We start from the raw sequence: 23,916 nt of genomic DNA on the forward strand, positions 1-23,916 counted from the left end.
CACTGTCACACTGGTGGGAGAAAGGTGGAAATAAGAGCAGACTGCTGAGACTGAAAGACAGAAAGGCACCGGAGGGGAAAGCTAGGAAAAGCTGAGATTTAGAGGAAAGTGTAAAAACCAGAACCATGTGGATTATACAATTATATTTTCAGAGAAGCAATCTTGTAGGTTTTCATTTAAGAAGTAAAAAAATGAATCCAAATTATAGAAATGAAAGCCAGGATCCACAGAGAGGATCAGATGAAGACTGACATCTGTATATATAGGAAGTTATAGCAGTGTCGTAAACAGCAAGGGACTGGAAAGACAATATTTTATTACTTCAGAGGCTATGCAATGGTCTGATCTGGCACGTGTGCATGTGTGCGTGTGTGTGTGTGTGTGTGTGTGTGTGTGTGCCACAACTGCACTGTTTCCTCTTCTGGCAAGCCTTAGTATTTCACTGGCAACCAATCAAGCGTTCCCATGATGACCCTTCTGTCTCTTTGCACTAACAGGCCTGCCACCAGATGCGCCTCTGAAGAACACACAGACGCAAACACACACATATTCATGCACTCACACACAGTTGGAAAAGACAGGAGATAGTGATTTAAAGAAGTAAAGGAAAGTTGGGGAATTCTCCTCTCTCCAGTGATTTAAGACGCATATGTCCAAAACCTAAGTTCAGCCGTATCCCTCCAAGGGCTTGTAACACTTAACTCAAAGAACCAAGCAAAGCTCCCACCACCACAAGTCTCTGGTGTCTTAGGAAAAATTTGCGATCATTTGGAACTAATATGAAATCGTGGTTGTTTCGATCGCTTCCACTAACCTCCCCCAACCCTCTATGCCCCTGTGGAGCAGATGTCTCCAGCATCCTCATGGATCCCAAGGCTACACATACATTGAAACACCATCTGGGACCAAGCTTCAGCTGTGCAAGTGTGTGTGCGTGCGCATGTGTGTCTAACTGATATCTGTATGTAGCTGTGTTTGTGTGATCTATTTGAATCTGTCTTCATACATCTCTGGGTGCCTTTGATTGTGTGGGCTCTGTTGGTTATAGTGGAAGTCAAGAAGAGTAAATGGTGCTATGGACAGGCTGCGAGGTGCACCTGTGGGGTTCCTTTGTTTGTTTGTGTGTGTGTGTGTGTGTGTGTGTGTGTGTGTGTGTGTGTGTGTGTGTGTGTGTGCCTGCTTGTTTGCATTCCCCCACCTGAACAGGAAATCCCAATGGCAGGTGGAATATTTTATTAAATAGACACAGACTACCAAATATCACACATTCTCCCCTTCGTGCTTCTTGTGCTAGCCACGATTTAAAATGATTACCAAATCCACAAAAAAAAGCCCGTCAATTACAAAAGCTTTTGGCTTTTCAATTTTTCGCCTGGATTTTGTAAATTAATTGGGGAAACGGTCCAGATTTGCATGCAACTCTACACACTTATTTGCCAAACTCATTAGGAAGTGTACACGGCTGTTTGCTGCACTGGATAGTAAGGGTGTCGCTATACACACACACACACATAGACACACAGAGGAAGTGAGAGCAAGTGAGAGAGGAAAAAGCTGGGAGGTAAGGCTCTGGTGCGCTAAGGCGTGCAGGAACCTCTGCTGTGGCTCTGATGAGCAGCCTCTTAATTACATTTACAGCTAAGTAGAGCAGGAGCAGGAGAGCAGACGCTGAGGCTCGAGTGAGAGTAGTCTGGGGCAAAACCTAACCAAGGCCCTTGGCTTCTCTAGTTCACACCGTGATAACCCCTGTCTCTCATTAGCTCTCACCATTTGAGTACCAAAGTCATCTTCTCTCCTCTCTTCTGTTTTGCACCACCCACTTTTCCTTTTACACTTGCCTAATTTCTGGTTCTCTTGCCGCCTTTTCTCCTCTGACATGTTTTCCCTCCCCAGGGCTATTCCTGCTGTACACATTTTCAATTAGACAGAAGGGACGCAGGGAAGAAGGGCTGAAGGGAGAACTAGGGAGCAAGAGGAAGGGTTTTACACCTCTGATCCACAGAAGAGTCCTAATGAGGGATTTGAGGCAAGGGAGGGATGGAGCAACAGAGAGATGGAGGCAAGGCAGACACCTGAACACCTGCAGGGGTGGGGAGTATGATAAGCGCGTGTATTTAAATGTGTGAACGTCTGCATGTGAGGGGGGTTGTAAGTGTGCGAGTCCCAGTATGGGGTGGTCGTCTATGTACATTGCGCTTGTGTGTGGGTGTTTATGCATATGAGTGAGTCACTGTGCAAGTGTGTGAGTGCCAGAGTGGGTGCAGCCACTGAATATGCCTGCTGGTGTTGTCAGTGTAAGTCTGGTGAAATCTGGTGAAATCGGTTAGTTAAATGAAGCTATTGTGCACATTTCCAGCTCCATGTGTATTATCCTGGACTCTACTAGGGTGGCTTTGCATGATTTACAGTTCAAAATAATGCTTTTTTATCTTATACTCACCCTCATTTCATCCACTGACTAAAATAAAACAATTTAGCTCCCTACCACCTCCAATTAAGCCAAACCTCTTCCAACTGGCTTTGTCAGTTTAAATATGCTCAAAGCTGAGCATATTAGGGATATCTACTCTCACAAAAAATGAGCTAAGGGGAAGAAAAAAATTGTCTAAAACAGAACAGTTGGCTCTTTTGGCTCACATGGATTATTTGCACACAGACTGATCAAATTATATGGAACTTTTCCCATGTTTATTATGACCCTCCACCACAGTAACACTATATAAATATGACAGAAAACTGGATATTCCCTTACAGTCCTGGCACTTTACACCACAAAAAATGAAACTTTCATCAGCATCATTGACATCAGTTAGTAAACAGCTAAACACAAATGAAAGTTTTACACACTTTTAGCATGCTATAGTTGTCCTCCCCACATTTATGCAACACACAAACACACATAATGTGTGTATATCTATCTATCTATCTATCTATCTATCTATCTATCTATCTATATTTTATACACACACACACTTATACATACACACAGAGGAATGACTGAGCTACATAAAAGCTGATAAATAGTAAATAAATATGAGTGTAATCAATGTTGTTCTAACCATGGTAAGGAAACTGCACGCCATCGTTTTCATGTTTTATCTTCCTCTCCTGCACACTCGCCAAATGGTGCTGCACTGAAAGTGAAGAAGGGTATTGTTAACAATGAGATAGGGGAAGAATAAGAGAAAAAAGAGGAGAAGATATATAGACAGGAGAGAGAGAGAGAGTTAAGTGTGAGCATTTGTGTATGATGGAGGTTGTGAATCACTTATAATTGACAACAGATCAGGTAAACTGTATGCATGATAGTGGCGTTAAGGTGAGGGTGAGAACATATGAATGCTTGAAGAAAAGTGACCAAGAAAGGGGTTCAGGTATTGAGGAGGTAGAATAAAGAGCAAAATGTCCGGAGCTAAATGACACAAGTATTACTACCAAAACAATGGAGACACTAAACTAAAATATTTGGTGCATTTAGCATTGTCATTTTTATTATTCATCTCTCTTTTATTAAGGCATGTATTTGCATTTCTGTCATATGCGAGACATGTGACTTTAAACATTTTCTGTTTCAAGGTTACATATTTTATATTCACGTGTTTGAGTATATGGTTTCACACCAAACTTTTAAATACAAACAGATCCTAGTCAAACACAGCCATTGTTTTCAATAATATATTAACTAAGCATGAGCAAATTAACTACTGTGTGTATCTGTAAGTAGAGTGATCAGACTGTGCCACAGAGCCTTAAGAAAGGTGAGTGGAGGTGTATGAGTGGTCTCCAGAGTACATCACCACAGTGACAGCAACAGATTGCGGTAGGGAGAAGTGACAAAGTCAGATGGAGGGATCAGTTTGGACTTGGGGGTGCAAATCAGGCAGAAAGTGCAAAAGCTTCATGATGCTTCAAGGGATAGGTGTGGGGTGGGGTAGGAGGGTACCTGATTCCATGTCATTAGGCCACGCACTGGACTGGGAGGAGCTGGCAGCAGGCGAACGCCCAGGGTAGAAAACATCATCTGTGGGGCTCTCCAGCTCGCTATCATCTAAGGACTTCCGCTTAGTGGAGCTGCAGACACGAGAGGATATTTGGTGGTTGGAGTAAAAGTGGAAGGGATAAATGGAGAGAGTGAGAGCAGGTAGGATTTTTTTTAATAAAAATATATGATGGGAAGGACAACACCTAGCAGAAGTAAGAACTTTTCATATAAACAGACTTTTTTTTTTGCATTTTAGGGGAAACAAAATCACAAAGTCTTGGAGCAGACAAAGCACAATGAATGTCAAAACTGTGAATGGAAAAGGAAGAAAGAGAAGGCAAAGTCAGAAAGTAGAGGCAGTCACACACGACTTTCTGAAAGTGTTTGTGCGTGCTTTCCTGTGCATGTGTCTCGCCAAGTTGTATCTTTTATATTTTTTAGATGAAGCTCAGGTTTATAACTACCTCCTTGGAAGGTTTGCGTACAACTCCACCTCAGACCTAAAGTGACAGCAGATGACAGAGGTAAGAAGATAGAAAGAAAAGGTTAAGAAAGACCCAGAGAGTAAAAAGCAGAAAGAGACATCACACATTCATAAAGACAAGAGCAGCTAGCTGAGAGACATACACATATATAAAGAGAATCCAAGACTGGGACTGGACTCGTAGTGCATAGCTGCACACCACTCATAACAAGAAACTTCAATGAGATGGTGTACTGTAGCCATCTTTGTGATAACAAGCAATATACGGTTGGTAAATATTACAGTACTGTGATTTCACACTTCCCTCAAGTTTGCCCTTGGCATCACTAACCAAGGCAGAACTGCTAAAGCCACATGGTGGTTTCACCCACTAGACGGTCTACTTATGGTAGACAGCCGTACCTCTCCATGATGTTTCCTGTGCAACATATACTGTACGTCTGCACAACCTTCACTACTCATGTCTGTGGGGAGTATTTACCTGGTAGAAGGAGGGGAGGTGAGAGAGCGCCGCCCCAGAGCCACCTGGTTAATGTTGTAGTAACTGGGGCTGCTGTCCAGGTCAGCCAGTGAGAAGTTAGGACCCGACGCTGTGGCTACGGGAGCTGACAAGGAGACAAATATAAAGGGAATGTGGGGAGAAAAGAAAAGGGAAGCGAGAAATATGCCAGCATGAGATAAGAGGATATGCTCAAAATGCTATGCTGCATTGTTGCAGTAGATTTTTTTTCAATGAGGAAACAAATGCATTGTATTGTAATTACTCATGTGCAGGCATTTTGTCTGTGTCGTGATCTGGTTTTTCTACTTACTCTGAGACACTCTGACCAGCTCTGCCACATTCCACACTCCTGAGGTGACAAAACAGTCCTGGAAACTCAGGTGGCCTGTACAGACGAGGAAATAATCAAGCTTTTACAAATACACGCAAAAGCTTTGGGAAAACCCACCTCCCCACACAAAAACACAAAAAATGTTAAACTGAAACTCAGGAGACTCCATCTCTAACTCTGTTTGCTGAGCAACATCTATGGGAATACGCAATTGAATTACACTGTATGGACTAAAGTATGGGCCCACACCATCGGGGAAAACACCCGAATTCATAGATTAAAGTGTGTAATTTATGAATTCGGGTGTTTTCATTCCCAGCATCTCAGATGTTTAAAATAAAGCACATAGAAATGAAGAACAACGCAATAAAGCACAAAGAACAGGTCATCCTTAGGAGCTCACTGAATATAATCCTGGTACTGTAATAGGATGCTGCTGTTTCAACAGGTCAGTTTGTAAAACGTCCCTCCTGTTAAGTCTGCAATTTCATGTTTATACCTAACATTCAAACTATTCTGCTGCATCAGGACCCTGAAAACGCTGCTGAGCCAGGTAAAAGTTTGAAAACTGTGGTTTTTAGTTTGGAAATTGATTTTGGGAACCTGTGATGTCACGGATTCAATACACCTGTGTTCGATGCCTGATTAGCCTGATGATTTTTCATGTTACAGCCACATGACCAGTTTCTGCAAATCATCCTTGAGTACCAATGGCGAATTCATCTAAAATCATTCAGCAGCTGGTAGCAGCTTTTGTGCAGTTGAATTCTGCCTTTTATCATGCTACTCATCGTCAGTGTATGTGAACAGTCATGTCTTATGCATTTTCAGGTGTTCGGTTTTAAAGCAAAACTAATTAGTGTGGATGAAGCTTGATGAGCTCGGTGAAATTAATTTAACGCTAATTTAAGAGGGTTTGAACATAGGCACGTGCTTGTGCATATACCCACCATTGGGTGGTGGCTTGATGTCTGTGTCCCCTTGTTGGCTGGAGCTGTCTGATTGTCCAGATTCTGCAAAAAGGATAGAGACAGACTAATGGTTATTATCTGATTTGCATGCTTAAGAAACTAATAAAAACATACTGGTAAGCGTGCAACATCTCAATGAGTCATAGCTGTGTGTTCATGTTGCCAAGAATGTGATATTTCAGGTGTGAGAGGGAATAAGAGGGACTTACAGTATGTGCTGCGGTATGGTATACATCTTGCGAATGTATGTGCGTGTGAATTCGCACATTTTTGTGTGACAGTGTTGTATCTAAGACTGTTCTCTCCTGTTTCCCTCTGTCCCTCCAGACTTAAGGTGCGATGATTTACACTGTGCTGCTATGCCATTTAGTATCTAACCACGCAATCATATCCCTCTCCCTAATCCTATTTAATACTTTCTTGCTGGTAGGGATTTAGTCTGCGTAAACAGAACACCTTACACACATAACCACACATAACACTCACTCTCAATCTGTTTCTTCCTGTAATTTTTGCTTCATACTTTAATACATGTTGTAATCCTTACAAGAACAAACACATAAATACACACATGCAGATCGAGAGATAACATTGACCAGGCCAGCCTGCTCGTCCAGAGGGATTTGACGCAGAGTATAAAATTGTATAAAATTGAGGCAACGCTCGTCCCTTTGAAATAAAATAATAACAAAGAAAACACAAGCGCATAAAACGCAAACCTAACATGTGTGCAGCTGTGCACACCTGTTATGACTGGTCTACTGAGGCTTCATTCACATGATAGTTGGAGTAAAAGTGCAAGTCACAAAGAAAAACACATGGGTGTTTGAGACCGGTGGCTGAGACCAAGTTCACTTCCTGGACTGGTGTGATGTGGGATACTCATGCCATTGGCCGTCCATTCAGGCCTAGCTAGGCTTTTGCTAGCTAGTAAGCTAGCTAAAGGAGGTGTTTATCTGCAGGCTGTAGGTGATAACAGAGCACACAGACTCCTGCCAGCAGCACTTGCCTTGCAGCCACACTAAGCCACAGATTACTGAGCAGAAACAATAACAGACCTGTCTCGCTGCCTACGAAGCAGTGCTTATCCACTGAGAGAGGGGCGAGACAGACAAGAGCGAGAATGAAAGAAAGAAAGAAAGAAAGAAAGAGCACAGAAATGAAAGAGAGCTTCTTTTTCCCCTCTCTTTTCATGCAGAATGTCTCGCTCTTCTGTGTCTCTCACTGGCTGGGTGTAATCCTGGCAGCCATCTTAGAGCTTGGCAGCCATCTTAGCATTGGCGGTAGTGCCACATTCCAGCTAACTGACGGCACTCACTCCAAACATACGAGGCTGCGCCCCCGCCACGCATGCACACAGACACATTCAGACACACACACACACACACACGTACACACACGTGAACAAACACTGAGGTACACACGCAGAGTAAACATATATGGTGGCCAATGAAAGCTGTGGAGAAAACAGCCTCACTTCAATGGACTTTTTAACCGTTGTGTAGTATTTCACCGGAGGGCTCTACATTAATGTAAACACTATTTCTCACACTATGCATATGGCGCTTAGATGCAATGGACCGTTACTGTATGAACAATACGCTTTACAGATATCTCACAATCTAATACAGAAAGCATGGCTGCCGCCACGAAGCTGCACAAATTCACGTGTGAGGCATGAATTTTGAAAAACTGTAAAATGTCCGAAGCCTCTTTCCTACACCAACATTTCCTTTGGTGGATTTGCTTCAAGAAATCATATTGGCGCATACAACTTATTATCATGTTTTGTGTGATTATGCATGTCTACTGACATGCATAATCAGTTCTGTGTTTATATTTGCTTCCACGGTTGATTATTTACAGTAACAAGTGTGGCACCTGATGCTCAGTTCTGTTTGTTTAGGATATTAAGAAAGTTACTAATTGAAGGATTATTCTGTAGCCAGTCTGCTCCTGCCACCTGACAGATGTTACAAATAATTGCGGCATAAATGGCAGAAATCACAATTGGTGTTTTTTTTTAAACAAATATAACAAGTTCAGCCCATCCTGCAATACCGCAGTGACAGCAGGAAGCTCTTATCACCTGAATTTGGCTTTACCTAACAACGATAATACCATATTCTGGTTTAAAATTATATTCTGCAAATCTTATTGGGTAATGGAGAACAACTGATTTTCAGTATGGACATATCACATTCTGGAAAGATCCTGCACTTGGAAACTCTGCCCATCTGTCTTAAATTGCCTATTGTTGGCCTGTCATGACCTGAACATGTTCTGCTCTTGTCAAGGTGTGAAAGCTAAGGCTCATGGTATCGATAAGAGCTGACAGGCACATATGAGTAGCAGCAGGAAAACTGATAGCTGTTCTCAACATCACCCTGAGGTTTTGACTGCCTTTGGGCACACCAACTCTCACAGTATATGAGACCGATTGATACAGAGACTCCTATTATCGCTCTGATTTTTCATCTTATTTATGTATTCTTTTTTATTCTAAGCAAAGAACTTTTGATAATACTATTTTCCCACCTACAGAGTTTATTCAGCTCTTGAAAATCTTTTTCTGCAAACTGCACAATATGATAACCTACATAGATACTGAAGCTATCAACAGCTGTGGCTCTATTGCTCTGAGCTCAGGCTCTTTAGCCTACTAAGACTGTGCTTACAACACATCGCAACATCACTCATTGGAAATAGGTGCCACTGTTGAGTTCAACAGTGCATCATAAAGCTGTAGAGACGAGTGAGGAGGACAGGGCGAGAGGGAGGTAAGACAGAGGTCTGGTTATCACTGCTGTGCATGCTGCAGCCTACGACAGCAGCCACAACCCCCCACTCTACACTCAACACCCTCCATCCACGCATCCAGCCCCTTATCTTCTCACCGCAGCCCCCTAAAGCCCTCCCTTCAGCAACCCCAATCAGAGTCCTGCAGCCACTCCCTCCCTCAGATGCCCCTCTGCGTCCTCCACCAGCAACCCATCTCTGACTTCAAACCTTTCAGCCTACTCCGCAGCCGCTTGAACCCAGTGAATTAAAAAGACGACATACAAAGAAAAACAGTGTATGCATTGTGTCCTGATGGTGCACATGAGAAGCCCACGCAAACTCTACTCTGATAACAGTGTATGAATATACAAATATATACAGTTATTCATGACGGACTTTATGTGATTCAGCCCATCCATCACTGTTGATGTAACCATTTAGGTAAGTGAGTATCACAGTGATTAACTAAAACTTAGCTAAACATTGGCTTTGCACTAAAATTTTCCCCTGGATTTCACTTTTATGTGCAACATCCTGGAAGTAAAGAGTAAATTGGGATGTCGTAAGTCCCTAAAAATGAGAGCTGGTTATCAACAAACTTGACTTTGCACAACTAAATGCTGGTGTACGCTCAAAGTAAATGAGTGCTAATTATTTGTTTGGATTTTTAATCATTAGTTTATAATCATTTTAAATAATAATTTTTTTAATTTTAAATAAATAAATAGTGTAGTGAGTTTTAGCTGAGCATCTGCTTTCTCTCTGTGCTGGTTCTTTATACTGTCTGATTGCTGATTGCAGACTTTTCTCTCTTACAACTCCGCTACAATCCACACAACCCAACTCATCATGGCTTTGACATACAGCACCATGCATCTGACTGTGGCTGTGCTCTCTAGGTTGCAATCCTTCTTACCATCTCTCTGACACCCAGCACTAATTCCTGTGGCTTTCCTCCTAATTTTCATGAGGTCAAGTGGAGGATTCTCCTTCTCCTCATTTTTTTAAAAAACATATGATATCCTCATTAGTTATAATAATTCCTAAGCTATTAAATTTTCTTCACTAATCACTCTTTCCCCAATATTACCTCCTGCGCTGTTAATCTCCAAGGTCACAAATGGATCTATTAAAGAATCCTCCCCAACAAACAACTAATCAATCCAACATCTGTTCCACAGATGTGGATAAAGGTTTTAGCTCAGTGGCTTTTTCAACTGTTTTGGTCATCGGAAGACGCTAAAGCTGTGTGTGCTCAAGTGAGGACTAACTCCGTTACAAATTTCATCACCTGAAAGAACTCTGGGTCAGTAACAAACTGAAAGTGCTCAAAGGTGTAAAAACTGAGGCACCAATGCAATTAAACCAAAGAGAAAAAGGCTTAATCTGTTACAATTTATTGTCTATAAAATGAACCATGTTACCTTGACCTCAAGCACATTTGTACATTTGATTAAATTCTGACCAACACTGTAGGAGGAGTAGCGACTGTGGATTGTGGCCAGATGCCTTGCTACGGCATAAGCTCATCAGTCCTTTGGACGGATAAACTAACTAGACCTCTGTGATTTGAGGAAAATCTGAAACGTGTCAGGACATTGCTCAAGATGATTATTTCGCTTGGAACATTTAAATCAATACTCAATAATCCATATTACAATTCCTATATTTTTTTCTTTTTAATTGATATACTCTTGACATAGACATAAAACAGTGAGAGACCGCAAATCTTCATATCGTCTCCTGACAATGAAAATACATCTTGCTGGTCATTGCTGATCAAAAATGAAAGAAGTAACAAGTGGGCTCTGCAGTGGCACATCGCTGTTTGACAGATTCATAAACACTGCTTGTCATTTGTGAGTATGTGCGGTACAACCACGCACACTGCCAACATCAACATGAAAACCAACAAGTGAGCTAATGTACTCTGTAGCCACATCAAACCAGCATGTGTCCATATGTGTGAGCATGCATGTGTGTAACTACCAGTATGTGTTGAGATTCCCCTCCTTGTTGGAACAAATGTCAACTCCACCACTCCCCCTCCGTCTCCTCCTCCCCCTCAGCTCTCCTCTCCTCTCCTCCCCAAAACACAGGATAACGCGGTACAGCCTCCCAATTGGGTTTCGCTTAAGAGGTTTATCGGTATGTTGCTAAACATTCTGACCTTTTTTTAATCCTTAATGCGCTTAAAATGTTCCAAACCCTCCTAATCCCCCCGGCTATCCCACACAGATGTTCACTCAGCTCTTTTATTGGATGTTATTTTATTATTTTTTTTACCCTTTTTATTTTAATATATATATATTTCTGTTTCATTTTTTAATTATTTAAGTCTGTGTCATACGAGGGAACATTTCTGTTTCTGTGTTAATAAGTCTTCATCACTTCTGCTATTTAGTGTATACATCTCTGTATGTGAGCAAAAACGCTTTTGTCCTAAAAGTCTTAACCAGATCCCCATGTGCTGAAACCAAAGTGTGAATGTGACCTTTACAAATCTTTACTCTTAGAGGAAAATCTTATAAGTTGCTTAGAAGCCAAACTTTGAATCAATAAGAGTCATAAGAGAACGAAAATGTCAGCGGAAACTGACAAATCTATGGTGTAATTAGCTGCTATATATGCTCACTGTTCGTCTGGCATATACAAAATGTATTACAAATCTGCACACGCACAACTGTTTATGTGAATGCACAAATAAATGTATGTATCTATATATGTATACATGTGTGTCTGTGTGTATTTGTGTTTGTGTCCCTGTATCACCGTGCCACTGTGCCAGGCAGGCTGTGAGGCGGGTTGGGAGAGTAGGGCTCTGTGTGTGCGTGTGTGTGTGTATGTGTGCGCGTGTGTGTGTGTGGAGCAGGTGTGCCTGGCCGCCCTGCGCAGCTTGCTGCCCATCTGTGCTCCCGTCTGTGTGCCGCCTGCGCCCACGCTCTGCCAGCAGCACCGCACCATGGCAAGAAGACCCAGGAGAGAGAGATGCTGAGAGACGAAGGGAAGGATTGAAAAAAAGAGAGAAGGAGCGAGCGGGGAGGAGGAGGGAAGAGGAGTGAGGGGGAAGAGCAGTGGGAGGAGCAGAGAGGAGGGATTACAAGGCTTGGGGGTATGGAGGATGGGAAGAGAAGCGAAAGAAAAGCGGGAGAGGGAAAGGGAGCGGGTTATGGTCTAGAGAGGATGCATGAAGTCGCAGGCAACGAGTGGAGAGGGTGATAGTCAAAGTGGAGGTTTGGAAGGTATTTGGCTGGCTGGATGCCCACACATACCCCACTCCTTATTTATTCTCCTCTGTTCCTCATTCCCCCACTTATCCTTGTTCTCATCCTACCATCACCTTTTCTCTCCACCAGTGCAATTTCTTGTATACTGCAAAGTTTCTCCATCACTGGGTTTCCAGAGACATGTTTTTTCCAAAAATGTTGACTTTATAAACTTGCAAGATTATTCCCAGGCTGCCACAATATATGTTATGCTAATCCTTAGGTTTTAGGCCTATAACTTACTTAGGAAATTCTGACTGTAAGAGAAAAAGCCAACACACACTTCGGTAATGTGTGCTGTTAAATAGGAAATATAAGTAGTAAAAATCTTTATTTATGGGTTTAAACATGAATAGTTAGTTTCCTGTAGATGTGTAAAGTCATTCACTTGTGGCATTAAAGTAAGCCACAGTGCTTGATCAAAGTTTTAAGATTTTTAACCCATATTGCCCCGCTCTACAAGTTTACTGTATTGAGCTGAAAATGAGTCACAGACTTAGCATCTACACACACGTCGTGGCATGCTTCCTTAAATCAGAGCCTGTGAAACAATGCATTCTGTTAATCTTGCCAGTATGGGAAGCGTGTCAGATTACTCTAAGTCACCGATTCCCCCCCCCAAAAAAAATAAAATAAAGAAGAAGAATGCAGATAAAGTGAAAAATAACAAAACACAGGGGATTTTTTTCCCCCACAGAGGTCTTTATAATACTGTATTTACTATGCAGATGTGAGAATATTTTTGCCACAGTCTGGTGTTTATTTTAACACACAAACATTAACCTTTTTTTTTTTTTATTACTGCCCCGTCTGAATTTATGTAAATGTTTACGGAGCGCTCAGTGGTGAAACCATTTATATCTTTGTATTTGTACTATTCACAAGTGTGGTTTTCCTTGTTTAATGCTAAAGAAACAGAAGTGTATCCAAAGGCAGACAGCAAAATACAACCTCAAGTTGGAAAGAGCAACAGTATGGAAAATGTAAATAAATACAGCAGGAGTTTCTAAATTTACTTTGACTTGTACAGTATGTCATTCCAAACAGTTTGAAGACAAGATATATAATGTTTGTCAGGACACCTTTAGTTTATTTGTAAGAACAAATTAATGCCTGCTTTTTAGGCCTCAAATGCATTCCAAAAAGTCTGCATGGTGGAAAGTTATGAGACAGGGGTAAAAAGCCATGAGGTAAAAAATAAATAAGTGATGATGTGATGGAGTTAATATCAGCTGGCGGGTGGAATCATGATTTGGGATGAAGGGATGAAGATCAGTGTAAAAGAGAACCACTGACAATTTTAACAACGATGTTGCTCAAAGAAAAATGGTTAAGGATCTGGAGATGTGACCCTCTAAGTTGCATAACAATTAAAAAATTGAAGGAAAATTTAGAGATGTCTGTGTGTAGAAGGCGAGAGCACAAATCTATGCTGAATACTACTGATGTTCATAGCATCAAGAATGCCATTTATATAAGTGATAAACCATTTGGGCTCCAGTCACATTAGATGAAGACTGAGTCTAAGCTCTTTACTTCATGAAACAACATTAACAACCTCAGTTTCAACAAAAAGTTAAAACAAAATTCAACAAGGTTTCTCAGAGACATCTTTTGCAGTGGCACTGCTGGGAATTGTTGTTTAATAAAAGATAAAACTAAGAAAGTTTATTTTTCTCTATGATCAGGAGGGCTTCTAGCAGCTTTTCTGGTACTGTGGAGATTGGTTTGGTCATGAGAGACTACACTTAATCATTTTGTATCTTCAGCCCCTAAAAGCCTGTACTATGGAAAGGAATTGCAAAGTTACAAAGTGTTTGAAGGATTTCAGTTAAAGTATGTCCCCATTTTTAAACCTAGCACAGTTCTTGTGATGAAACAGGTAACGTGCTGTTACACTATCGGCAGTACAACACAGGTCAATGATAATTTACAAAACACTGCAATATGCTTTGATTTTGTTACACCAAGTTTTTGTACTTTGGAGTTGTGAGATCAAATCTGAATCCTTTATGAACTCTCTGCAAGACACAACAAAAGCTCTCAGCACATTCTGCATGTTTATAGTTTCATTTAGTAATCGAGGCAATAAAAGGTTTTGTGAGGCAGGAATGCTTCTAAGTATCCCATTTGGTTACAGTGATCATTGCTATGCAATGCGGTCACAGAAGCCTCCGACAGCACTCTGATTCATAATTAATATGGACAGTCGAGTGTAAATGAGATTCTGTGCTTTGGAGTCATGCTGACGAGACTTGCCTTTGGACAGACACTCAAAGTCCTGAAGGAGCGCTAGGGCTCAAGGAGCAAGAGTCCTACTTAAGCTGACACAAGAAGGCACAGAGCCTAACACACATACACAAGCGAGCACACACTGGTACAAACGTACTCTGTGAATGTATTAAAAATAATGTGGAAAAAGTGTATCGACACTGAATTAATGTGTTCAGCTTGCGTGTATCTACGCGTGAAGTTGTGTTATCTTTATATCAGCATGAAGACCTTGCATTATGTACATTTAAGCTGCTTCATTAACAGCAGCTCAAGAGAAATGCATGTGTGAGTGTATCTGTGGCTGAGGCTGGGGGCCCCCAGCACGGTTCACGACCTAGCCTAACAGAGTGTGAACGTCCCCCTGCCGAGCTGATACTGATATAACTGTCCTGTAAGTGGTGTTGACACCAGCATTATTACCCTGTCAACCTTCATCTCTACTCAGCTTAAAGGAGTCAACCGGGTGGGGGCCCAAACGTGTTAAGGACCAGTGTCTCTGCAATGCCCTGGTCCAGCCCAAATAAATACAGCTGCACAAAGGCCGGAAAGGGAAAAAGAAGGGGAACATGTGGGAGGGAGAAGGAGGGAGGAAGAGGCGGTACACTTATTCTCACTATTCTCACTACCTACGTGGCTTTCACAAGACACAAACATCTAAATCACACACACACACACACACACACACACACACACACACACACACACACACACACACACACACACACACTGAATAAATGGCTGCAGTGGTTTGCTATCGCCACCAGGTGGCATTTTCCTGGCACACGTAAACCATGGTGAAATGCAAATAAAGCAACAAGGCCTTGGGCCAGGCGTCTCAGTTAGCTCAGACTTCACTCTCTAGACTGCAGAGAAGCAGGCCAGGAATGGAGAAAATGGAGACAAAGAGATGAAAAGGGAGAGAGAGAGATGTGATGTGAATAAAATCAAAGAGAAATATGGAGCCGTGAATATTATTGAGATGTGAGTAGGAGCTTATCCCTTCTGCATTTTGCCCTTAGATAGCAAGACCCTTACATAGCATGCGTACTATCATGTTCAAAGAAAGTGTTTCAAATCAAAATGCCTTACACTCAGCAACATCAGGAGCTGAGCACTGCTCAACAAAGAGACAGAGACAGACAGACACAGAGAGAGGGGAAATACAGAGACACAGATATGCGAGCCAAGGGAATATAGATTTGCAGGGGAAAGAACATGATTTGAAAATGGAAAGAAGAATAACTAAATGAAACTGTGGCAGAATGCATGTTTGCAGCTGAAGAAACCAGCACAAGAATCATAAAACTTTGCAAAGCAAAATCAGGAAGAAATTAAAAGGCAGTTTAGAAAAGGAAGTATGAGTATGAGAAGCATCTCAGTTTTCAGCTTTGTAAAAGGAAAGCTGGAAATGTTGCAGAGAAAGTACAGTACTAAGCTGAGTATGGAACTGAAGAGCAAGGGAAGGCCATGTGTTGAGACTTGGATTTCTCCTCCCCCGGTCCCTTTTCCTGCTGCCCTAGATACACACTGTGGGTCTTTGTGCTGAGGGTGTTACACACACTTCCTGTCTGGCCAGCAGAGGGGTGCTTTAAGGTAAGTCTCTCCCCCATGTAGCACTGGCTGTCCTTCCATTTATTCCTTTCTCTTTCTATATTAGACTAATGTTAGTCTAATATAGTCAATATATCTTTATACGTATTCACCTACCTGGTTCCAATGCATCAGTCAAACACTTTTAAACAACACAGACCACTCGCTTTCTGCCCACACATCCTTGCCTGTTTACCAGCACATGTCTTAAGTATTATTGTTTTTGTTCTTTCTCTCACTTTTATGCCTGAAACTCTTTCCAGTTCGTTACAAGACACATAAAAGAAGGTGATTTACACTGATAGAACGTTGGTGCACTTGCGCAGCCAAGGACACTTCGATAAGAGTGAGAAAACATCCTCAACACACACACACACACACACACACACATACACATGCACACAAATCCACAAAGTGATACTGAGCAAGGTTGCCAACTCCTCCAAAAGCACCACTGAGATAACAGTGATAACAAACATTCTTCCAGCAGCCAAGTCTTTTTCTCTCGGGGAACACTTCAATGAAAATTCAGAGCAAATGTGCCACTTTATGAACATAACAATACGTCAATAAGTCTGCTGGGTGAATACGCTGCACTGGAAAGCAAGAGACCCAATTACAGAGAAACTCTTAAGTTGTTTGCTCCTGAGAAATGGAATGATGAAAGAAAAGACAGAATACATCCATTTGAATGCATCTGAAAATTATTATTGTTCTATTGGGAATACATAAAACTCATAATCAAAATAATTTTCTACTGAAAAAAAAGTTCTCTCTATAATAACATCTAAGTGATCTAAGTCATATATCTGGAAAAAAAAATCCAAGTGTATAATTTCAATAAATATAAACACATAAAAATAACATTAACTTTTGCATGAAGTAAATATTGGACACTGCCCCCTGCTTGGTTGCATTCATACAGTGCACCATTCAATGGGCTCCGTTCTGCCACAATATGAGTCTCAATGGGAAGTATGAACAATCAAAGAGACTGTCCTGTCAATCTGTGCCAAGAGGACAGAGGGAGGGTGAGATTCAGAAACTAAGAACGCTGTGGGAGGTAGTTGGGGGGAATCAAAAGAAAAAAGGAGTAGAGATGCTAGCAGGAGAGGAGGAAAGGAGCTGTTGGCAAACACAGGAGGAGAGCAAAAACAGGGCTGCATGTAAAGGCTGTGTATATTATACTGTATATACATGGAGAAAAACTCCGGGAGAGCAAACTTGATCAAAGAGGTCATGCTGTCACGTTGACAACACACAGACACACTCAGAGAAGAGCGGAAGGACATGGAGCTTGCTCTGCCAAGCAGTGGTCACCTCTGACCCTTTGGCTCTGCAGTTGGAGATGATGCCAGCCAGACAGCTCAACGTAGGGCAAGCAAAGCAAACAGTGTGTTTGAACGTGTTTATAAGTGTGAGTGTCTGTTTGTGTGTACACAGGGGTGTGGACCCGCAGTGACCAATCACAGTCGTGTCAAAATGTATGCGCCAATGATAGCGAAGTTTCACAAGGTTGGCAAGGGGTTGATGTTCGCTCATTTTGCGCCATGTCAATGTTCATTTTCTGTGTCTCACCGTGTTGCTGATGTGTCGCCGTGTGTTTGACTGTTGCTATGCAGACTGAGGATTACAGAGGAGGAAGAGAGGAGTTTGCACGGACATGGCAAAGCTGACAGACTATGAACTTGTGCCCTCGAGCGCCAGGATTCAGGAACTAAACTGCCATCTTATCAAGTCTGGTTCACGGTGCATGCACTTTTACCACACAAAGAGAGACAAGAGCGTGCTCAAAAAGAAACAGCGTGGCACTTGGTAACGTTCACACATTTTTACATAAGCACACACACACATACACAAACTCTCGAGGCACTCTTTGTCCATTGTGCAGCCCGGTCAGGGCAGATGATGAGAGGGATGAGGGGTAAAGGGTGAGGTCATGTGAGGGAGCTGGAGCCAGGCGCAACAGACAGGCTGAAGTCGACCCAGCAGTCACTATCACCAGCAGGCATTTTGTGAGTTTATCTTTGGGTGTAATCTTTGATGGAGCGCCATGAGCAAAGATAAAAATTTGATGCTATGTATTTAGCTGCACAAGAAAGAAAAAAAACTCCTCCTTAGTGCATGAGGTCAAATATACAATAATAAGTATTATAAAACCACAAAATATATATTTTAAAAAATCTCACCACACCAATTTGTGGACCCTAATTAATTTATTTCTAGTAACAAAACATCCGTAATTCAGGAAAGAATGGTTTCCCCCCCAAAATTTAAAAAATCAACATGACAGACAGAATTTTTTTTTAAAAAGGAACAATGACGCCAAGATAATCCAACAAATGGCAATTGTGGTAACCCTCACAGGAAGTGCAGCTCCGAACAGCTTGGAGTTCAAACAAACAAGAGAGGGAACCAACACGGACAAGCAGATAAACCAATCAGGATGCAGTTGTACAGTAAAGCAGACCACCATCTGTTTGGCAGTATAGACACTCAATGGGGAGCTGCATCACTGCCACACGGGGTCAATATGCGCGTGTGTGAGGGTGAAAGAGTTAGCACGAGTTATTTGATTAAGTGACACAGATAAAAACAGAGATTGTTACTGGATAATGTATACATGCACACATTTTCTCTCTATCACCTCTTGCCATGTTCAGTCTCTTTCTCCAGAAAAGAGCACTCAGTTCAGGCAGAGGACATCAGGCGACCCCAAGGCTTCTGCCAGACAGCAGAGGTCCTCAGTCTGCTTAGAGTTCTGATCACAGACAAAGCATGTGTGTACCCAGAGACAACAAGTTGCTAAAACACCACTTTTGTGTGTGTGTGTGTGTGAGAGAGCTATGTGCTAGTTTGTCAGCCATCTTCAGTCATTTCTTTCCATCTCTTCTTGTCTACCTTATTTTAAATAGATTATATTCAGAAACAAAAAAAGCTTCCATGTATTGATTGATCTTGCTGTTTCAATGTGTGCGTATCAGTGTTTATATAAGGATTCACATCCCCACCACCACTGAGCGCTTAGCCCGTAAGCCCATCCCGCTTAACTTCTCTTCACTAATACTAATTCTAAATCTAATTCACCTCCTTACCACAATCACCCCACACAACATCCCTGCAACTCTGCCCCAGCTAAGCCCCCCCCCACACACACACACACAGACGCAAAAACATACACGCACAGACTATCTGATTGTCCACATGGCAACTGGACCATGGTATTTGACTGTGCTGTGTGGCTAATCCATATTAATAGTGCTTTGCTTAGCCTCAGCCTATGACCCTAATCAATGAAATTTAGATCCAAAGCTAAAGCTAAACACACAGTTACAGTACAGCTTCCCACAATCACACTAGGGGTTTATTTCAGAAAGAGGGTTTAGGGAAAACTAAGAGCTTGTTAATCCTTAGGTGAGGGAAACTCTGGGCTTTCAGTTAAACTAAGTCTCAGTCAGTTACTGTGATAACATGACCCTTCCTGAGAACCAAGAGATACTCTTCAGGTCCTCTTGCAGAACCTGAAGGAGCTGTCTGACGTGTTTTATTTCCTCAGAAGTCAATGAGAATCTAAAAATAAAACAAGTATCAGAATGTCACAAAACATTTACTGTACATGACTGAAACAACTTCTACTTTGCATCTGAATAATTAAAATCAATTAAATATATTTACATATTTAACTAATTCTATGCTGTGAAATGCCACTGTTAATCAGCTACTAAAGGACTCAAAGTCTGCTAAATTATGAATGACTGGCGTGCACACAGTTTCTCCACTCCAACTTGGGCTCTTTCATTGTCCCTGCTCCTGATAAATCTCTACTGTCACATGCTATTTCAATGCACAATCTAGAAGCTCTGCTCCATGTTTACCCTTTGCCATGGTGGATTTCAGCTTATTGATGGTGGCTTTTTTAAATGCATCATGCATGCTGTTAACTCAGAGTGAACAAGTGTGAACATGCTCAGAGATGACTGAACCAACACTGATCAGCTGAATTTTTTCTTCTCACAGTTTTTTTGAGGCCCCTGACGCTCATTTTGGACTCAGACAAGAGAACACAAACAATTAGGGGCCTGTTCTAGAAAACAAATTTGGTAAAAAATTTGAGTTTAACCCTGAGATGATGGAAATTACAGATTTTCTGCACCATAAATAGTTTAGTTGTCAGTGTTACTGACTCTTTGAACCGAACATGCTCTTAAACATAATCCGAGTCTCTCTGATTCTTCCTTTTATGCTGCACCTGAAGCAACTCTGTTTCGTTTCCTCATGCATACTTTCAGTATCAAAGTATATATCGGATTACATTGACCTGCACAACTTAACGTCTTTAATACACTAAAATCCCAGGAACATGTTTGCTTTCCATTGGACTGATTTAATGAATCCATCTGATACTGGTGTAAGGACAGATTAGTGGTGTTCAGCACAGAATAAAATCTATAGGCTATCTTTTTCTAACTCTGTGGATTCCCCATGCTAAAACATTTACTGTGCACTGCTGTAGCAATCACTGTTTTAAAAAAATAACTTGTATGAAGTTTTAGACACATAAAATACTCAAGATAAATATTTCTGAGTGAGGATTTGTGTGCTACAAATGAGAAAACCCCAGACTTCCAAAACTGGTCCAAATGTAGTTTCTGAATTTAAGCGCTTAAATTCAGAAACAGCTGAATTTTTGGACAGCAATTTATATTGCTGCTTGTTTCGTTTGTAATTCCTATCAGCAAAATTACATCTATTATAAAATATATTAATTCTTTATTTTATATTAAACACAAAATAATAAAACAAAAAATTTCAAGTCTGAACTTGTCCTTGCAAATCATCAGATTAATTTTTACTGGGTAAAGCTATGACTTTAAAGTCATAAGTAAACTGTACTTTATCATTTTAATTCCTATCATAGTACAACTGAATATTACAGGTGACAACATATTTATCAATCTCATGTACAATTTAATAGGATTCAAACTGCATTACTAATTACTGGAAATTCAATCTGGGCAAATGATTGAATGGAGGACACTTTAAATGTATTTATCGGTATTCGTCTTAACTTGCTGACTCTCTTCTACACCTGTGGTTATTCATTTATTTTTTATAAAAATATTCTGGTCCATATTGGCCCACGTTCATTTTTCTGACTACACTGGAGGCTCTGCTCTTTATTTACTGGTTGCCACGGTGAATCGTGGTGTCAGAGCTCCACTGATGATGTTTTTTCTTTATTACCCAATCATGTGCTTAACTAAGAGGGAAGTAACTCTGACCAGCTGTCTGAAACCCAAAACTTAGACTTACCCGTCTTAGACTTAATCAACTCTTAGTGTTTGCTCTCTGCAACAGATACTAGTACCCAAGGTCATTGTTCTCTTCACCAAACAAGTACAATTTACTTAACAAACATGAGCTTTCATCAGCAGCATATATAGGTATAAAGCAGGAAGCAATGTGTGTATGCTGGGGTAGAGTTTTGTCTTTGAGCAGAACTGATCCCCAGTAATCTAACCCCGTGATGTAATGCCTGGTGAAGCCACCATAATATGTTACATAACCTTATAAAAGGCTTATAACCCAACTAGGGTTCGCAGGGTTCATTTAGGAGGATGAATGGCTGTTTTGTTAGGAACCAGTGTAATATGATCAAGATATTAAGTAATTCAATAATAAATAACAAGATATTCAAATCAACAGGGAAACTCTAATTTAAACATTGCTGAGACCACAGAAGGATTCCCACTTTTCCCTGCAGTAAATTTTAATTATGTAAAAATCAAATACCTGCAATCAGCCCAGAGTATGTTCAAAAAACGTTAAGTGTTATTAAACTGCTCCACTCCACCAAGAGAACTTGTTTAAAAAGACCCAGCCTTACTAAGGTTGTTGCAGAGCAGCAGCACTTGACACAAATGGGGATATTCAGCCACCAAAAATGGCGATAGTCGTATCAGTATTAGCACACCAACTCACTGCATACCTCCCAGGCCCCCAACTGTTCTTAGCTCAGAGGAAAAGGCTTTTGATTTGGTTGTGACTGGCAGCTCATGTAAACAGTGCATCAGCTAGTGAGCGATAGAAGAGACTGGGAGAGAGTTGAACATTTGCCAAAAGCTGCAAAGCCAAGTTTGGCCCTATAGCGCTCTGTGCGTGTGTGCATACGCAATGAAAAAGGGTATGTGCAGGCATAAGTGTGTACATACAGTATTCGAGCACGTGTGTCTGTGTTTAACCCATTTACGTAACAGTCGGGGTCCCTGGGTTCAAGCAAATTTAAAGACTGAGCAAGCAAGAAAGGCAGGGAGAAAAATAAGTAGAGGAAGGAGCTATACAGGCAGGGGGACGAGGGGGGGAGGATAGCAAGTTCTGCCAAAACAAAAACAACCAAAAAAAAAAGATTTAGGCGAATTTAGGAAGGACAAAAAACAACAGAGAAAGCAAAAGGTAGGAGTACAGACTTCATGGAGGATAAAGCACAAAAAAGCAAGGTAAAGCAGGAAGAAAGGAAACCCCACTTTTCCACTCCTTCCTTGTTTCCAAGCAAAGAGTCTCTCCTCAGAAGTGGGAGCACAAAGCGACTGACACCTGACAAAGGGATTTTAATGGAGGGAGTTTAACGAAGCAGAGGCTGAACAGACTTTTCGAGCCCAGACACCAGGCTGCTTTGACGACACTGCAAAGAGATTAAGAAACTAAGATGTTGCCCTTGACAGAAAAGAAGGAAGAGACTCAGACAGAGAAGAGAGTGTGAGAAAGTGTCGGGAGAATGAGAGACCAGGAAGAAAGATGGGGAACCAGGGACAGAAAGAGAAAAGACAAAAAGCATGAAAGTGAGAGAGAAGGAGAAAAAAGGGAGAAGCATGAAGGCTTGTTTCTGGTGGGACTCCAAGAGCCAGCATCTGTTTGGCTTGGGCTCAGAAAAGTCTAGTGTTTCACCCTGCAGCGCCCGGGGGAATGCTATTCCAGGCTGCATGGGCTTCTATGAAAAACAGCTTTATGTGGAAAAGGGGAGATGGAGGGAACCGGAGAAAGAGAGGCAACAAGGGAAGGAAGGAAAAGGAGTGAGAAGGAGGTAGGGAAGGAAAAAAGCAAAAGTGAAAGAAAGGAAGAAAGTGAGGGAAGAACTGATCTTTTGAGATCTTTGTAAAACAACAATGAGTGAAAATAAGAGAAAGAACAGAAACAAAGCACATGGCAGAAATGAGGGTCAGTTTTTTCTCTGTCAGTTTCACCTGTTAACAAACTTGATTCATGCTGATCTCAACGACACCCGTTTTATTCAAAACTCAAAAAAGTGGAGGTGAGGATAATGAGGCAACGAACACACACAGAGGATTTTTGTCCCTCCTCAGCATCTGGGCTAGGACAGCTGTGTTGTGCCTCTCAGCCCTGGGTATCCTCACCTGTCAGTCAGGCGGTTGAAGCTCCCAAGGGACAACAAGCAGCTGGCAGACAGGTGCTACTGCCATCTACCACCCAAACCACACCTATGCATGTGTGTCTCTCCCTGTGTTTGTATGTAGATGCATACTTCTGAACCACAAACATGGCAACCCTTCATGCAGCAGAGTTTGTGTAGAATAGACAGGCACAAACAAACATGAAGCAGCTTCATGTTAGAAAGAAACATATAAGCTGGCAGTCAATCAGTGCACGGCTGCAAAAGCTAAACTACTGCTGCGCAGTAAAGCAGAAATACGATGCTTCTACTGTATGTGTGCGTGCG

General features: G+C 41.6%; 1 protein-coding gene across 13 annotated transcripts in view; it reads right to left on the reverse strand.

Moving 5' to 3' along the window:
- LOC147328003 (nuclear factor 1 X-type-like) overlaps nucleotides 1-23,916 on the reverse strand; it is a 116,661-nt gene that overhangs the window by 14,612 nt on the left and 78,133 nt on the right. For 9 of the 13 annotated variants that reach the window (XM_086296078.1, XM_086296074.1, XM_086296079.1 and 6 more), the window contains 6 exons: nucleotides 6,250-6,312; nucleotides 5,279-5,353; nucleotides 4,948-5,071; nucleotides 4,447-4,482; nucleotides 3,944-4,071; nucleotides 3,060-3,134 (listed from right to left, as the gene is read on the reverse strand). In XM_086296078.1, coding sequence (XP_086152204.1) covers nucleotides 3,060-3,134; nucleotides 3,944-4,071; nucleotides 4,447-4,482; nucleotides 4,948-5,071; nucleotides 5,279-5,353; nucleotides 6,250-6,312 — 501 coding nt within the window. The remainder of the gene's footprint in view (nucleotides 1-3,059; nucleotides 3,135-3,943; nucleotides 4,072-4,446; nucleotides 4,483-4,947; nucleotides 5,072-5,278; nucleotides 5,354-6,249; nucleotides 6,313-23,916) is intronic. The other 4 variants (XM_086296075.1, XM_086296087.1, XM_086296076.1 and 1 more) reach the window with 2 other exon arrangements.

Source organism: Aulonocara sp. 'chitande type north' Nkhata Bay, linkage group LG6 (assembly GCF_057382095.1).
Source record: "Aulonocara sp. 'chitande type north' Nkhata Bay isolate Kocher_YH1m ecotype deep benthic linkage group LG6, A_spYH_male_GT1.1, whole genome shotgun sequence".
NCBI classification, from domain to species: domain Eukaryota; kingdom Metazoa; phylum Chordata; class Actinopteri; order Cichliformes; family Cichlidae; genus Aulonocara; species Aulonocara sp. 'chitande type north' Nkhata Bay.